Below are 18,840 nucleotides of genomic sequence, written 5' to 3'. Positions count from 1 at the left end.
ATCACCAGCTATGATTTTTCTCAAGTACTGTACATCTAGCTTTCAAATGTAAGGGAATTGCGGTGTTCTTTCTGGGTACAAATCAGCAGGGAAAGATTTTTTAACAGACTGACAGTAGTGATATTCTGCCACCCTCTGCACAAGACTCTTCTTAAAAGCACAAAGGGTGAGTAATTACAAAATGGAGAATATGTACAAGGAGGGTCAGGATCATTGGGAAACAAAGTATAGGGGAACCTTATAACAGAGATCATGTAGGAGCACTATGTATCAAGTATCCAGGACATCGCTTCAGCAAGCCATCAGCTTTCCAGGGATGCTTAGCTGCTCCAGCCTCTCTAAGGAGAGTTCATTGTACATTCTGAGATGGGGCAAGTATCCAGGAAGCAAAGGCATTGGTTCCCTGAAGAACTTTGGAAGATTATTATTGATATTACATGACTTTGCATGATATTTAATTTTTTTTAAAAAAGATTCATTATGGAAAAAGAGAGATTGCTGCAACATTGCCTCTGACTGGACATGATGTGACAAGACTCTATGGATTACTTTTTATAGTTAGACCTGAGAAGTGTAAGACTTCATTATTGCAGCCTGGCAGAGTGTTATCTTATAATGACTCTATCCAGCTCAAAATTGGAATTTTTATCCAAAGAAACAAACTGATAATAAGAAAATCAAAAACAGTGGGTTCAAAAGCTACGAATAAACTAATCGCCAGCCATTTTCTTGGGAAGATACATCACCGTTCTAACTTCGTCGCCCACAAGCAACACCTACTACCTTGACAAAGTCAAAGGAAAAAGTACCAACCACTCAAGAGGTATGTTCGATAAGTGCTATCCAGCTGTACACTTATTGCAGGAAATTTTTTTCCCCATGGTGTAGAGGAGATAGCAGCTAGGACTTCAGATCCCTATTTCAAAATAATCCATGCACGGTGGGGGGCAACCCTCACTTTCCATGGCAGATAAACAATGTGTAAAAGTGTGTTTGTGAGAGGAGAGAGTGGCTCATAGGAGCTGATCAGAGAGAGATCACAGATGTAGGTGAACTCCTGACTTTTCTTCTATGTACCCCAACTTCATACTAAGGAGTGTAAAAACAATATGTGGCTGAGGTATGAACTGAATGCAAGGATGGCACCAGGGAGACCTCTTTACCTCCCAGACTCCAGCCACAATGGTTATTTGGAGCAAAAATACTGACTCTTGTTCAAATATAAGCATAACCAGAGAAAAATACCTGAGACCGCTGATGGATAGCCTTCTGCTAGACACATCTCTCTCTACTTTTGGTCAGTGTAAGATGTGGCTGTTATGTAGAGCTTACACAGCTAAAATCAAAAATAGTTTTCTAGCCAGAACATAAACCAGCCAGCCAAACTGAGCCTACTTTCTAATGTTCTCTGGTGTCTTGCCCTCGTTAACTGTAACTTATATGTTCACACTGTTTCTGTTAAATTCCAGAAGATGGCAGCAAATGCTCTTTCCTCTAAGAAACATACTATGTCTACTCCTCTAATAGAAATCTTTATGGGGCCAAAAAAAATCTTCAGGCCCTTGAATATTACAAATAAAACACCATATTATGGTGTTTACTAAATACTTATGCACTATTTCACAAATCATACAGAGAGTCATATTTTCTATGCACACACACTAATTGTGTGTGCACTGATTCACCTAAATATGTCTAATTCAGTAGATTACTTTTGGGAATAATGCTACTTTTGCTTCAGTGTATATGACTATACATATCAAATATATGAAAGATATATAAATGGTAAAAAAGTTTGCTTTATTGAACACTATATAAATACTTTACATTTTTAAATGTTAACGTAACATGCATTTCAACTGTTTTCCTGTGTAAGAGAAGCCATTTACTGTATAGCTAAAAGGATTCCCTATGATTTTAGTAGAATTTTTTTTTCTTTTATCCTCTTTTTACCAAGGTATCGTTGCCTCCATTCAGTAACTATTCAGGGCAGTGGTTCAGACAGAGTCATGGGAAAGCACAGACTAATCACAGAGTAGCATTCTGACTTGTCACAATATTGCAACATCACACACACAACTTCTTTGTGATAAAAGAACATCATGATGAAAACATTGCAACACCATGTCATAAGGTCTTGTGATTATTTTGTAGCTTTCCACTGCTTTATTTAATGTCATATATATTCTCTTTCTTTGCTCCCTTTCTGGCTGGAGGGAGCACAATATTCCCCTCTAATCTTCTCCATCCATGTGCAGATTTTTTCCCATCCATGTGCAGTATATGTTTTTTATGTACAAATATGCACCACTAGTAGAAACAAAAGGCCTAGTTGTGGGCAGCATTTGAATCTTGCCTGAGTGGCTGCACAGGCACACAGCTTATAGGGAACATGGAGGGAGAAGTAAAAAAGATTATGTAATGCTTCACAAAAAGAAGAAATTGCTAAATCCTCCCTCTCTGCCTGTTACTTTCCCCACTGCTTCACATGTGATCTGTGTTTTATGCATTTGATCAGCAATGACAGAATAAACACTGCATGATGGACCCTGAAGTACAAAGTAAGAAGAACTAGAGTTGAGTATTACTGTGCTTAGTTAACACTGTCTGGTAAATAAATTGTGAGTGAATTCTAGTGGCTAGAGATTGGTCTGAGCCTTGAGTTCCTGTGATGTAAGTCTAGGAATCTGAACAGCCAATTACTGATAGGAGCCAGTGATACCTTTTAAAATCTGGATTTTAATCCAATTTCAGGAATGTTTAGGACCTGTGCTTTGGTTCAGGTCCACCTTTATTAATGGCAAATAGCAATTCTAACAACATCTCCTAGTGAAAAACATAGGAGATATGCTTGTGTTTTAGCAGAAATCACACTTCTCTGAAAATCCTTCAAATCTATTTTATGAAATGTATGACCAGATGGAGCACCTTTCTGCAACATAGCCTAGGGTATGCCACTCCAGAACAATGTGGACACAGACAAAATAGAAGTATTCTTATATAGAAACTGAGAAAGTGACTGCAAAATGATGACTTCAGTGTATGCACACACATATATACACACAGGTGTACAGGTTGCTAGGGGACCACTGTCTTCCATACAACAGCCACCACAATAATTGGCACCAACTGGAACACTAACTAGAAGTCTCAACTGGAGGCCAAGGATTAAGTGGGCATGGAAATTTGAGGTAAGGATTGAAGCATATTGGTAGGGCACAGTGAATAATCTCGTACTGTTAGAGCCTGTGCTGTATTACTTTTATGGATAATGAGAAGAATAGAGGGCCTGGTCCACCAGTGCAAATTGAATCAATGAAGTTACACTAATATAAAGCTAACAAGACACAGAGGAATCAGCCCTCAGCACTTGATTAGTTTCGCAAAAGATAAATCCATTTAAAACTCCATAGTAAAATGAAGTTGAAAACTAGTTAAAAAAGAGAGATGTATTTTCTTCCCTCATACAATAGTAACAGTCGCCCCTTTTCCCCTAAAAGACAATGGTGAAACCCTCATTGACTTTAATGGGTGTCAGACTTGGCCCCAAGAAGCAAACAACTATTCCATTTTGTTTCACTTTTTTCCCCAGTTCTTGCAAGTCCTGTCCATGAAGTTAAATTTCTTATCAGAGACACAAAGTATAAAGATAAAATATAGCATAATATCATTTTAGTACAGTATAGCAAATATAATTGTACACCTAATCCTGAAAAGATCTATGCACACGTTTAACTTTACAGAATGCAAGTAGTCCCATTGAATTCAATGCTTAATTGGATGGGATTGCTCACTCTTCATAGGTAACAGCCAGCATGGATTTGTAAAGAACAAATCATGTCAAACTAATCTGATAGCTTTCTTTAATAAGATAACTAGTCTTGTGGATAAGGGAGATGCAGTGGATGTGGCATACCTTTAGAAAGGCATTTGATACGGTCTCACCTGATATTCTTATTAATAAACTAGGCAAATACAACTTAGATGGGGCTACTATAAAGGTGGGTGCATTTTTAAATCCCCTTAGTTCGAACTGACTGCCAGCGGCTACACACAGCAGTCAGAAGTTAATCCGAACTAAATCCTTAGTTCGGATTAACTGTTACTCCTCCTGCAATGAGGACTTAGTTCGGATTAACCTCTGACTGCCGTGTGTAGCCGCAGGTAGTCAGTTCGAACTAAGGGGATTTAAAAATGGCGCCAGCCCGTGCACATGCAAATGAAGCCCGGGATATTTAAATCCCAGGCTTCATTTGCAAGTTCAAATGCCTACATTAGCCACTCTAGTTTGAACTAGGGGACTAGTGTAGACATACCCAGAGAGTGTAGTTATTAATGGTTCACAATCCTGCTGGAAGGGCATAACAAGTGGGATTCTGCAGGGGTCTGTTTTGGGACGAGTTCTGCTCAATATCTTCATCAATGATTTAGATATTGGCATAAAGAGTACGCTTATTAAGTTTGCAGATGATACAAAGCTGGGAGGGGTTGCTACTGTTTTGGAGGATAGGGTCATAATTCAAAATGATCTGGACAAACTGGAGAAACAGTCTGAGGTAAATAGGATGAAGTTTAATAAGGAGAAATGCAAAGTGCTCCACTTAGGAAGGAACAATCCATTTCACACATACAGAATGGGAAGCGACAGTCTAGGAAGGAGTACTGCAGAAAGGGATCTAGGGGGTCATAGTGGACCACAAGCTAAATATGAGTCAACAGTGTGATGCTGTTGCAAAAAAAAAGTAAATATGATTCTGGGATGCATTAACAGGAGTGTTGTGAACAAGACACGAGAAGTCATTCATCTGCTCTACTCTGCGCTGATTAGGCCTCAGTTGGAGAGTTGTGTCCAGCTCTGAGAATCACACTTCAAGAAAGACGTGGAGAAATTGGAGAAGGTCCAGAGAAGAGCAACAAGAATGATTAACAGTCTAGAGATCATGACCTATGAAGGAAGACTGAAAGAATTAGGCTTGTTTAGTTTGGAAAGGAGAAGACTGAGGGGGGACATGATAGCAGTTTTCAGTTATCTAAAAGGATGTCACAAGGAGGAGGGAGAAAAATTGTTCTGCTCAGCTTCTGAGGATAGGACAAGAAGCAGTAGGCTTAAACTGCAGTAAGGGAGGTTTAGGTTGGACATTAGGAAAAACTTCCTGTTAGGGTGGTTAAACGCTGGAAGAATAAGATGTCTAGGAAGGTTGTAGAATCTCCATCTCTGGAGATGTTTAACAGCAAGTTAGATAGACATCTGTCAGGAATGGTCTAGACCAGTGATACACAACCTTTTTTAATTTGCAACCCCCAGAGCTGGGAAAATTTTTGTTGAGCAAAAGAACATTTTGTCGCAGCCCCTTTAATTTAAAGTGCCAGTCCGTTCCTCTGCCATTTCCCCTGCCTCCGCCACATGTACGTCGGGAGCCAAGCCAAGAAAACAAAATGGTAGCCAGCCCGGCGCTGTGACCTGCCAGGAAGATAGCCACGACCCCCACGGGTTGCGCACCGCTGGTGTAGGCGGTACTACATCCTGCCATGAGGGCAGGGGACTGGACTCAATGACCTCTTGAAGTCCCTTCCAGTTCTAGTGTTGTATGATTCTTCTGAGTAGATGAAGATAAATGCCATTCTCATATACAGCCGGTCCCCGAGTTGTGAATGGTCGATTTACGACTGTTCGCATTTACGACCAAAACTCCCATTGAGCGGTTGTAAAGGTGGTCCCTGAGTTATGAATGCGATCCGTGCTTACGAACAGCGCAGTTGCAATGTAACTCAATGGGGCCCAAGTTACGAACATTTCAAGTTATGGCCAAGTGTTTGGTCTGTAACTCGTTCGTAACTCAAGGAGAGGCTCTACATTTTAATCTTGAGGAGCCTAATGACCTGAACTGGACAGCTGTCTAAACCTACGTAATGACTCATGTTAACGCAAGGAAATATTAAGAATTCAAGTCATCCAAGAAAGCTGAAGCAGCCTGGAATATGTTACTTGAACTGAATTCTGTGTGTGTGAATCTTTGCATCCTTTGTCTGGGCAAACTCATTATGTTATGTTTAGTAATGTGACACTTATTCTGGACTTGATCTTAGACTGAAAATTTCCTTTTCTAGGAAGTGACATGATTTGTCTCAATAATGCAGATCTCAGGCTTCATGTGTTCCTGCAGAAGTTTCTGGGATCCAGAATAAGACTTAACAGGAGATTTCTGGTGTTACACTGAGACAAGGGACATCATTCTTTAATCACCTAATCCTTCTTTCCAGCTGTATAAGGGGTATCTCTCAAGTGGTGTTTACTCGGCAGAATGTAGAATTGAGCATGAATCTACAGGAATCCAGTTGGCTAATGGCAAACCCACATATGCTTTCCATTGGTTAGACTAGCAATGAGAGATGCAAATTCTAGTCTGGGTAAATGGACAAGAAAGGAAAAGAAAGTAAACAACTATTAATAGTTTGGTACACCTCCAACCCACTGTTAATGGTACAATCAATTTATCCATAGTCAAAATAACTATTTTGTTTTTGTAAGGCAAAAGAATATTTTTGCCTTTTCTATTTAAAATGTATATTTCATTGAGAGCTGAACCAAGCCCTATCCAGGTAAAAGTGAGTTTGACTCATACATCAACGTACATCCTTATATGTTAAAAATTAATTGAACTCAAGTATATGAAGTACGGTCTTTTACTCTGGATGGAAATTTGCCATTTATTTGTGGTAGGGTTAATAAGCATGGGGAATTTCTTTCTGGTATTGGGACTAGCTGGTGGAAAGCTCAAATGAGCAAGAAGAAAGATTGTCTTATTATAAAACAGAGGTGGAGTTTGTTTAAAAAATTAAGAAGCATAGCTTGGAAGAATGGATTATAAGGTGGGCAGAAACCTGGCTCAATAGTCAGGCTCAAAAAATAGTGATCAGCTGCTTGATATCTAGTTGGCAGCCAGTATCAGAGTACCCCAGAGGTCCATCCTGGGGCTGGTTTTGTTCAACATCTTCATTAATTATCTTGATGATGGGATGGATTGTATTGCACCCTTACAAGATTGCAGATGACACTTAACTGGGGGAAGAGGTAGATACATGGGAAGGCACGGATAGGATCCAGAGTGAGCTAGACAAATTGGAGGACTGGGCCAAAAGAAATCTGATGAGGTTCAACAAGGACAAGTGCAGAGTCTTGTACTTAGGACAGAAGAATCCCATTCAAACCTTCAGGCTGGGGACTGACTGGATAAGAAGCAGTTCTGCAGAATAGGACATAGGGATTACAAGTTGGATGTGAATCAACAACTGCCAAGAAGGCTAACAACATATTGGGCTGCATTAATTAGAGCATTGCCAGCAAACTGAGGAAAGTGATTATTCCCCTCTATTTGGCACTAGTGAGGCCACATCTGGAGTAAGGCCAGTTCTCCTCCCCCCCACCCGCAACTACAGAAAGGATGCGGACAAATTGGAGAGAGTCCAGTAGAGAGCAACAAAGATGATGAGGGGGCTGAGGCACATGCCTTATGAGGAGAGGTGAGGAAACTGGGCTTATTTAGCATGCAGAGGAGAAGGGCGAGTGGGGATTTGATAGCAGCTTTCAACTACCTGAAGGGGGAGGAGGAGGTCGCAAAGAGAATGGAGCAAGGCTATTCTAATTAGTGGCAAATGACAGAACAAAGAACAGAACAAAGAGCAATGGTCTCAAGTTGCAGTGGAATAGGTCTAGGTTGGATATCAGGAAAAGACTACTTCACTAGGAAAGTGGTGAACCACTAGAATGGCTTGTCTAGGGAGGTGGGTGAAATCTTCATTCTTAGAGGTTTTTAAGGCTAGGCTTGACAGAGCCCTGGCTAAAATTATTGGGGCTGATCCTGCTTTGAGCAGAATGCTATGCTAACTGACCTTCTGAGGTCTTATCCAACCCTAATCGTTTATGAAAAACTCACTACAAAATTTTAAGTGTGACACTGATGGCCTGTTTTAATAGGTACTGACTGACCAAAACTACTGTCATCACTAAGAGCTGGAGATGCTCAAAACCTTTGAAAATCAAGCTATTAATTTATCTGTCTCAGTTTCCACATCTGTTCAAAAGCGATATGTACCTCAAAAAGGTGTATGAAATATTTTTTCCTGAATGCTTAGAGATCTTCTGATGGATGGGCCTAAAAAAGAAAAAAAAATGAAATGTGACATTAAAGATAGTGAATGCTACACAAAATCATTAATGGGTAAATGTTCACTGTGCATGAAATCAGTGAAATGATTCAGGCTCCTGTTGACTTCAGTGGGCTTTAGATTAACACCTGATCTTTGCAAGAGACATAGGAAAGGTAATACAGGCCACTGTTTTCAGGATAGAGACTTTGCTAAGTCCTTGGTCACTTAGATCCTGAAGGCATTTAGGAGCCTAATTCCCATTCACATCAATTGGAGTTAGGCTACTAAATAACTCTGAGGCTCTGGACCATAGTCCCCCATTTCATTCAGAGTTTGAGAATTAAAGGCTTTTCCCAAACTTCAGGATATGAATCAGAGGATATAATGGATTATGTCATTTCTGTCCATATGGTTCCTAAATTAGGAAGAACAATGATTTGTCTGATGCATAATGCTCATTTGGCATGTGCGCAAAAATAAATAAATAAATAAATAAATAAATAAAAGTAGTACTGTATATTACTGAATGAAGACTGTGAAGGACCAAACCTTTTTCATGAACAGAATTTTTGTTTGAAAGTACTGCATTGGTAAGAAGATTAGGATTTGTGGAATATGAATGGATTTCTCCTATAAATAGGTCAGAATGCTCTGAAATTTTTAGAACACTGTCATTTAAAAAGAACAGGGTTAAGTAATGTCCTATAACGGTATTAGGCAAGTTATTACATTGGTATTTTTAATTCTTTTCACCTCGACTTAGGAAACACTGGAGAGTAGTTACTCTGAATGACTCTGTAGAATAGTTATTTCGAAATAGCAGCAGTCGAGTGCCCACACTACCACTCTTTCGAAATAACTATTTCAAAATAAGCATTATTCCTCATGGAAAGCAGGAGTAGTTATTTCAAAATAAAAAAATGGGCTCGGTAGTGTGGATGCTCCACTTTTTATTTCGAAATAAGGGGAGTTACTTCAAAATAACTCCCTAGTGTATAATTCCCAGGGCTAAGTGTATACCTGCATCCTGTAGATACAGTCAGATTGGTAAGAGCAGTTTCCCTCTCATCTCCCTTTTCACCAATTAGGAAAGACAAAGCAGATTAGCAGGGTAGAATAGGCAGAGGGGAGCTTGAACTGTGGCTATCTCTAATGTACCTGTTTAGTAATAGGAGATTCCTTGAAGTCTGTCAATCTGGTGTCTTTGCCAAATACTTGAATTTTCTCTTTCTTCTTTTACACACACACAGAAAGATACATTACATGAAGAGTGACATGTTCTTGCAGATCTGTTGTTCCTTCCTCATACTGCTGGCAAGTTCTCATTCTCTTTCATATGCTAAAATGCTAAACAGTATGCCAGTAGCCCAACAATAATCTGCTTCAGTTTGGAAGTGCAGGAATGGATTTCTGTCATTGATATTCAATAATTGTGGTTATATTTGAGGTTTTATTGTTCCTAGGAAAGAGACAGTGGCTGCTCGTCATCACTTCCTGGACAGTCATCTTCACTCATCTCTCAAGCCATGTCCCCTGCTTCACCTGTGATGTTCCAACCTGGCCCTGGTTACTTCAGCCAGTCAGCAGCAGCAGCTGACAAACCTGGCAAGAGACTGACTCCCTGGGAAGCAGCAGCCAAGTCTCCTCTTGGCCTAGTAGATGATGCATTTGGTCCCCAAAACATTCAGGAATCCATTGCTGCTAATGTAGTATTAGCTGCCCGCAGAAAAACACTGCCTGAGCCACCAGATGATTGGAAACAAAGGGTTTCCTGCATGCCACCAGCCCCAGGTATTCATACTAACCTGGCATCATTTGGAAGGAGGCAGTCTGGTATTATGTCCCCACCAAAAAGCACCATGTCTGCCCCCAATTCTACTTTCCAGTGTGGCTCTCGGCTTCAATATGCATATTATGGTCAGCGATCCCGAACAGATCCTGACATGATGTCCATGGATTCTAGGTCTGACTACTGCCTGTCAATGGCCAACTCAAACTACAATCCACATCCAAGAGGATGGAGGCGTCAAACATGAAAGGTAGAAGAAGCTGCCATATTTTCCCTCCTGCTTTCAGTTGGAGGAGTAAAGTGACCTGTCTGAGTATCTTCTTGTTGTCTGACAGTTTCTGAACTGAAGGAATGAGGAAGTTGTGTAGAATGATGCAGTCTTCAGGATATTTCAGGGCTTTCTGTCCTAGATTAGATTCAATTTTATCCCCAAACTGCAGTTTTGTTTTTATTAAAAAAAGATCAAGTTTGCATCTCAGCATAGGTGGGATAATTAATGTACAGAAAGCTTTAACTATACAGAGTACAAAAACATTAACAGAGGAGTGAATGAAATATACAAAGAATGAAATAAGGCTTTTTACATGACATTTTCTGGTGGGCTCTCTAGGATTTCTGGTATTTTTGATAGCTGAATTTTAGGGCACTGGACATACACTTTAGAGAGGATTATTTTTCCAATGAACTCCAAAGTTCCAAAAGATTTAATCAGAATACAGATCATATAATTTTTCTATAGTTTTTAAAAAAGGGATTCTAGCAAATTAAATCTTATAGTTTTACTATGATAAACACACGGTGCTTCCATAGACATTTTATCTGAAGCTCTGGTACACATATGTTAATATCATGTAATCATGAAGTTCAGAGGTATTTCAAGAAAGTTTGGGGTATAATGCTTCATTGTAAGCCTTGGTTGTTGTAATTACCCACACTAGCTTGAAAACAGCAGGAAAGAGAGTTAATTATTATGAACCATTGTTACAATGCTTGGAGAAATATTTAATATAGCTAGGTTACATTGAAATTGGGTTACGAGGGAATATTGTAATAAACGTCAGCCTTGTGAAGGTGATGAACGATAACTACATTTATTTGGTTGTGAAATGTTTAGCTTGGTAAACATTTAGTGCAGCAGATTCTAATACTAGTAATTGAATACTTGAAAGGCTTTTGATGTGTAGTTTCATTTTGGAAGACCAAAATAGTTTATATATCAAGGACAAATCATGTTACACGCAGGAGGTATGTGGAATATGGTTTATGATAGGTGTTAACTGGTCTGAGTCTAGTTAAGACAACACATATTTGGAGAATTCAAGAAGGAGTGGGCAATAATTTTTGAGGGGGGGCCACTCCGAGAATTTGGTAAGTGGTCAAAGTCACACTCTTCCATGATATAAATGGAGGAGGTGTGGGGTCTGGGATGGAGGTTGGGTGCAGAAGGGAGCTTGTGGTAAGGGACTGGAATTCAGGAGGGGGCTTTGGGATCTGGAAGGGAGTTTCAGTGAAAGAGGGGATTGTGACCTGGGGTAGGGAACTAGGGTGAAGGAGAGGGTGCAGGGTCTGGAAGGGGGGTATGGGTGCAGGAGAAGGGGTGCAGAAGGTTTCAGTTAAATGGGGTAAGGGTGCAGGAGGGGGGAAAGAGAGGCTGGGGTACCAGAGGTAGGCTCTGGCTGGGAAGCACCACAGCTGAGTCTTCAACAAGGGTCCCTATCTTCCATGCCCCTGCACTGGTTGCAGGGTCTGTGTGTGGCTGAGTCTGAACACTGCAAGCTCGGAAAGGGGTGGGGTACATTGCACGCTGCCTTACCTGCAAATAGGCAGCTCCCATTGGCGCAGAAACTGACCAATGGGAGCTGCAAGAATTTGCTGGGGGAGGCAGGTGAAGCATACAAAGCCTCTTTTCCCCCACGGGCTCTATTTTACCTATCCCTGTCAGAGTATAAATAGGTTTTGATGGATTCGGAGAACTGGTAAATAATTTTGTTACAGCTGGTACATATCTTACATTTACAGTTCACTTAGTTAATAGTAACATATGGGGCTAAGCCATATATTGCAAGCTTTCTGGGTACTTTAGATAGTGTTAGGTGTTAAATGAATACACAGTTTTATAGACTACACCACACCATCCTCAGTTGTTTGGCATTCTTCAAATATCTATCAAGCACAGCCACTTGAAAATATTGCTGAAACTCAGTTGAATGTCTGTGCCTAAGTGTAAGCAGAGCAATTTGAAAAAGAAAAATTAAACTTCAGATGCATAAGAAAGCATACAAAGAAACCATGTTATAACCCAATATAGTTTTGTGTTGTGTTTTTGTTTTGAATTGTATTCTTTATGCTTAATTCTGTTTCCAGTGTAACCGTGTCCAGAAAATAATAATTTGGCCAAATGCAATATCGGGGGGGGGGGGGGGGGGGGGGGGGGGGAGGGGAGCATTTCACTTCTCTGAATCTGTACAATAGCTTTGTACTTCCTTTGAAAAGGATATCATGCATTCTAATGGAATGTGGAAATGTGGTTAGAAATAAAAACACCCACACCTAAAAAACCTGCAAAAATGTCCGTATTTTAAAATATTGCAAAGATTATGTTGTGAATCAAAATTATATCAAATGTGGGTCAGTGCTGAACACATTTACTGTAAACACGTGCTGTAAAATTACTCATCACGTGCCTTAGTGTTTGCAGGACTGAACTCTAAAAAAAATTTAACAAACGCTGTATATAAGACCCAGAATAATTCAACATGGATGTTATTATGTAAGTTACAATATTTATACATGCTAACTTTTCATCACTATCCTATTCAGGGCTAGGCTTTTACACTTAAACTTTTTCATCTCTCACTGAGTCTAGCCAGAACTGGATCATGTACATCGTAGCACCAGTTCTGTGGCCATTACTCTGAAAAATGTTTATGAAATCAATGTCAGTGTAACTAGCTTGAGTAAGAGCTGCAGGATGAGCTGCAGTACTGCCTTCTGTGTTACCATAGCCACCTTTTTGACTGTTTTAAAGTAGGGAAAGCCAACTCCACCTAAATGAACCCTAATGGGTAGCCACATAACATTAGGATTTTGAAGGGGGAAGAGACTGGTTAATAAAGACACCATGTCTAAAGAGAATGTATACCTATCACTCTTAGGGTATGTCTAGACTACATCCCTCTGTCGCCAGAGGGATGTAAATTAGACAAACCGACATTGCAAATGAAGCGGGGATTTAAATCTCCTGTGCTTCTTTTGAATAAAAATGGCTGCCGTGTTTTGCCAAGTCAGCAGTTTGTCGGCAAAAAGTGGCTGTCAAAATGGGGATTGGGCAACAAAGAAGGCCTTTGTCACCGGATCCTGTAAACCTCATTTTACGAGGCATAAGGGATCGGCCAACAAAGGCTCTCTTTGTCGCGCGATCCCCGTCTTGACAGCCGCTTTTTGCCAACAAACTGCTGATTCTGCAAAAATGTGGCGGCCATTTTTATTCAAATGAAGCGCAGGAGATTTAAATCCCCACTTCATTTGCGATGTCGGTAGGTCTAATTTACTTCCCTCTGGCAACAGAGGGATATAGTCTAGATATACCCTTATACTGACAAATAGGAATACTTGTTTCCAGAGGACAACAGGTTCATACAATGTTCTTATTCGGGTCAATGGAAATTTTGTCATTAACTTAAGTAGATGCGGTGTCAGGCCTCAGCTATTAATATTATAGTGCATACGGAGCTTTCTGAAGCATCACTCTGCACTTTTAATCTTCCTTCTTTCCCTTATCCCTTTCTGGCAAAAATATTTCAGTCAAAATTAGGGTTACTGAACACCCCCCGCCCCCAGGAAAAAAATTCTGTCGAGGGGGAAAAAAAAGGGGAGGGAGACCAAAGTTGTTAAGGAAAAAAAAAATAAAAAAAAATGTTGTAAAAAAGGAGGCTGACCCTTTAAGATGTCTGCCATCTTGGGCACCATTTTTAAACCCTGCAGCTCCGACCCAGTAAGCACAGGGAAGCCGGGGGGGGGGGGAGGGGGGGGGAGGGAGGGAAAGCTGGTGTGGGCTGTTTGGGAGGGGCGCAGGAGCAGCTTCGCGAGCCGCACTTTTGGGAGGCAAGAGCTGCATGCGGCTTGAGAGCTGCAGATTGGCCATGGCTGGTGTTGAGGCAGGCATCATGTGGCCACCTCCCGGTTCTCTGCTGGTCATATGGGCCAGGGCAGCATGCGCTCCGCTCTCCCCCAGCCCAGCACCCCCCCCCCCAGCGTGGCATCCGGCTAGTGTCCCTCCTGCCCCCGTTCACTACAACTCTGCCGCATTCCTTACTCCCCTGCCCCCGCCAGACACCGCAGGGGAAAATTGTCCCTGCCGGGCTTCCATCCTAGGGAAACAGGAAATACCGGACATTTCTCATGTCCGGTATTTCTTGTCTTTTTTTTTTACCGGACTGTCTGGGTGAATATCAGACACCTGGCAACCCTAGTCAAAATTATGTGATTGTGTTGTGTTATGTGTGAGCTCTGAATATTCCTTTAAAGTGTTTCCGATATTTTATTGTTTTTGAATGCATAGATCTACTCACAGTTAACAGGAGAAAATACCCTCTATTTTAGATGCCTAATATTTACATTAGAACTGACTTTTAAACCTGAGAGTTGCCTTTGTTAATATGCAGAGAGTTTGAATATGCAAATGTAACCAACCATTTCGTTTCTGTAGTTATACTAGAAAATATATGTCCACAGTTCTTGTTCATAATTAGTATTCATTTTAGTTAGCTGCATTGCCATTAAATATATATTCAAATTACATTTTTGCATTGTAGAAAAAGTCTGTGCTATCCTTAATAGATTTTCACTTCTACACACTGTTTGTTCACTGCAAAGGACACTTTATTTGAAGACAACATGCCAGAGATGTAAAATGTATTATTTAATAAAGTGATTTTCCCAATCAGGTGAAAGGCAATGTTGCTTTCTCCCTATACATGTTAGTTTTGAAATAATTTGAACCCAAATAAAGTTTAATCACTTATTCCATACCATTTTTAGAGTCACTGAGTTTATTGGTCTGTAACTCCACAGCTGGTGAGCTTCTAGAAGCTTAAATCATTATCAGCTCAAATGGCAACATGTCAAAGTCAGTAGAATTTCATCTTCACATTGAGTAAGCGGAGGAAATAAACACATGTAAAATTGCATTCTCAAAGCAGTTTGCATCATTTTAATTCTCTCTCTCTCAGCATGGTTCCCCTTTGAAGCTTGATACTGACATCTGCCTCCCTCCAGAATTATCTGTCTACCATCATTGCATATAAACACCTTGTTAGTGTTCCTCAGAAGAGCTGGATTATTAGGCCTGTTATTTTTTTAAATGAAAAGTTTCTATTTTCAAAAGAAATAGTGGCAGAGGGACAGATTGTGAACTCACTGCTAACTCTTCCACACATCTCAAGTTAGGGTGTGTCTAGACTACTGAGTTTTGTTGACAAAAGTGGACTTTTGTCGACAAAACTATACCTGCATCTACACTACCACTGAACTCAGCAGTTTTGTCGACGCTGGTAAACCTCATTTTACGAGGCATAACACCTTCTGTCAACAGAGTTCTGTCGACAGAAGGTGTTATTGCCTGTAGGGTTGCGTCTAGACTACAGGGTTTTGTTGACAAAGCAGCTTGCTTTGTCGACAGAACTGAATGTGTCTAGACGCTCTATGTCGACAGAAGTTTTGTCGACAGATACTGTCGACAAAACTTCTGTCGACAAAACCCTGTAGTCTAGACGTACCCTTAGTAACTGCTCACCAGTGTTTACAGTCTTGCCCATAAAAAGCCAAATCCTGCATCCTCCTCTTATAGGACTAGATCAATGAAGTAAATTGCATCTTTTGCATTAGTAATGCAAGCAGGCAGGATCTGGCCACAATATAAAAGTAGAAAATGTGAGCTACAAATCTTGAAGCCAATAAAACCTGGCAATGGTACTTGTAAGTCTTTGGTATAATTAAACATTGAAATACAAAGGGAGCTGTATATATGCTACTCAGAAGTATATTTGATTTTTAACTTCTAGGTTGCTTAAATACAATACAAATAAACTAGTTGAGTGCAATGAATATTCAGTGTAATGAACAATCTTTGGAGTAGAGAGAAGTCTAAAGAGTTAAGTATTATCAAAGTTTTTATTTTGTTCAAGATGAGTTATCACCTGTTTGTTATTCCATGATAAACTAGAGCATTGCATTATTAGGGGAAAATCCCTCAATTTCTAGAAACAGGCACATTTAAATCAGCTTTTAAAATGTTTTATTAAAGTGTACTTTTTAAGAAATTTTACAATTCTAAAAAAGTTAAATAAAACTTTGTCTGAAAGTGTCCTCATTTTTTATACTGAAAATATAGTCACCTTACCACATGTAGAGATGCACTTAAAATTCCAAGTCCAGATCTAGGTGAAGCTTGGAACCAAATCTAAATTCAGAATGTCTGGGTCAAAAACTGTGACTGATCCCAATACAGAGTTTGAAACCACTAAATTCAGATCAGGATCCAGATCCACATTTCCCCAAAGACTGAGCATGTTCCAAATCAGTCTGTGGATCTAATTTCAATGTGAAAGCCATATAATCTCTGTCAGAAGGAATGAGGAAGCCACCCTCCCCCCTTTTTCATGCTTAATGGTCAACAATATCAATGCAACCAGGTACACTAGGAAAAAACAAAATCAAAACAAAAATTCACCTGCTAGAGTTTGAGTAACTCAAAAGTAACAGCTCTTTTGCAGCTGACTCAGCCACTTTCAACTTGTTTTGAAGACTGCATGCACATATTTTGCTTTTGCAGGGGGAAAAAGGAAGAGCAGCATGTTAACTTAAGTCTGGCATTTAACTTTTAAATTAGATGTCTTCCAAAGGGACTTGTTTAATAAATTCAAACTACAGTAACTTACTAGCAGCATTAACTTTGTGACATCCCAAAGAGATCCTGTGCTTGGCACAGTACAAATATTGCTACAAATAGATCTCTGGGGAAGGGACTTGTAGCCTAGGAACACATCTACACTGTAAACAAACTTTACAGTATCAATCTTACAGACTGGGTCAAATGAATCTGGCTCACACTACAGGGTTTAAAACAGCATTGTACACACTCTACTAGGTCTGGCACAATCAGGGCCTGGGGGTGGGGGGAGCGTGTGAAGTTTACTCTGCTCTACCCCCACCCTGTAAGGAGCACGTGGCTCTTAGAAGCACTACATGCTCCTGGCAGGGCAGGAGGAAGCTTTGCACACTCCTCCATCCCCAAGCCCTGATTGGCCTGGGGTGGGGAGAGCATACAAAGTTTCCTCCACTCTGCCCCCGCCCTGCAAGGAGTGTGCAGCGCTTAGAAGTGCCACATACTCCTGACAGGGCAAGAGGAGACTTTGCATGCTCCCCTGCCCCCAAACGCTGATTGGCTGCAGGCAGAAGAGGGAGTGTGGGAAGTCTCCTCCCACCACCAGAAGCATGGGTCCCTAGGGGGAGGGAGGGCAATCATGATCTGTGGGTGAGGAGCAGGGAAGTATCTTTGACCCACCCCTCCTGCTTGAGGTCCCACCCCTTCCAGTGCGGCCCGGGGCCACTTCAAAAATTTCTGACATGGCCCCTGGCAAAAAAAATTATTGCCCACCCCTGATCTAGCCTAATCTCTGGCACACTGCCAGTCCCACCCATTCCTGAAATAGACTCCTGATCTCTGGCTGAGTCACTGAAGTCATGGTTTTAAGACTTCAACTTACAGAGCCGCCTGCCTTTATACTAACTTAAACCTAAAAGTGACCCACCTCACTCCCCACCCTGGATTTCTGACATTCTGTCCTGGGGAAAAATTCCTTCCTGACCTCAAATATGGCAATCAGTTAGACCCAGATCATGTGAGCAAGACCCACCGGGCACTACCTAGTAAACAATTCTCAGTGGTAACTTAGAGCCTCCTCATTAGTGCCCTATCTCCAGCATCCCAGGATTTTTGCTACTGGCAGTTGCCAATGGGCCACACGTCCTCATCAGAAATCAAGTCATACACTCACCTTCATAAACTTATCAAGCTCCGTCTTGAAGTCAGTGAGGTGTTTTTTGTTTTGTTTTTTTTGCTGTCATTGCTCCCCTTGGAAAGCAGGATGTGTGATGGCCTCTCCCTTTGAGTATTTGATCATCATTGACCTCCATCCCTAATGCTAAGCCTCACTTTGGTATTAGTTTCAGTTTTGCTGCAAGTACAATTAAAGGTACCACAGAAGACAAGTTTTTCATATCAACTGACTCCATCTCCTTTTCTGCTGGTTCCAAATATAACATACCTCTTCCCTGACCTCTTGCATGTCATTTGGTCAGTGGCAACACTGACCCTATCAGAAGATTAAAAAAAAAATCAGGAAAATAAGTTACATTCTTACCACATCTATGTAATATGCACAATAACAATCGTTAATTCAATCAAATAGCTTTTTCAGAGAACAGATTCATCCTCAATAAGAGTTTGTTTCTGCAAGAATTTAAGGGTACTGAAGGGGATACAGAGCATGAAAGTTTTGCATATAACCTGCAAGCAAATACATTAATGAGTGAATTTAATCTCTCTCCTCAGATTCTCCATTAGCCTTTTGTCGCTTTGCCATATGCATTTATTTTTAAAAAAATACAGAATTCTGTTTATTTAAATTTCAAATTGTTGCTTATCTGCGATTGGCCAGAGAAGTCACAGGGTTTTTTGTTCACTGATTGGATGAGTGCAAAAATGCTTCTGGCCCACAGTTATTCAAGCTGGATTATTTGAAATTCAGTTTTCGTGAACAATCACACATATGCCAACAAATTTCACACTACGCCAATATTTGTGGAAAGAGAAGATGAAAAAGCATGAGCACAGCCAAAGT

General features: G+C 40.6%; 1 protein-coding gene across 2 annotated transcripts in view; it reads left to right on the top strand.

Annotated features, from left to right (window-relative positions):
• SYNPO2 (synaptopodin 2) overlaps nt 1–12,363 on the top strand; it is a 107,836-nt gene extending 95,473 nt beyond the window's left edge. For both annotated transcript variants that reach the window (XM_006112606.5, XM_025190685.3), the window contains exon 5: nt 9,612–12,363. In XM_006112606.5, coding sequence (XP_006112668.2) covers nt 9,612–10,184 — 573 coding nt within the window. In that variant the 3' untranslated portion in view covers nt 10,185–12,363. The remainder of the gene's footprint in view (nt 1–9,611) is intronic.
• The last annotated feature ends 6,477 nt before the right edge of the window (nt 12,364–18,840 follow it).

Source organism: Pelodiscus sinensis, chromosome 4, assembly GCF_052426305.1.
Source record: "Pelodiscus sinensis isolate ZL-2025 chromosome 4, ASM5242630v1, whole genome shotgun sequence".
NCBI classification, from domain to species: domain Eukaryota; kingdom Metazoa; phylum Chordata; order Testudines; family Trionychidae; genus Pelodiscus; species Pelodiscus sinensis.
Note: the sequence above shows the minus strand (reverse complement) of the source record. Positions and strands in the feature narration are given on the sequence as shown.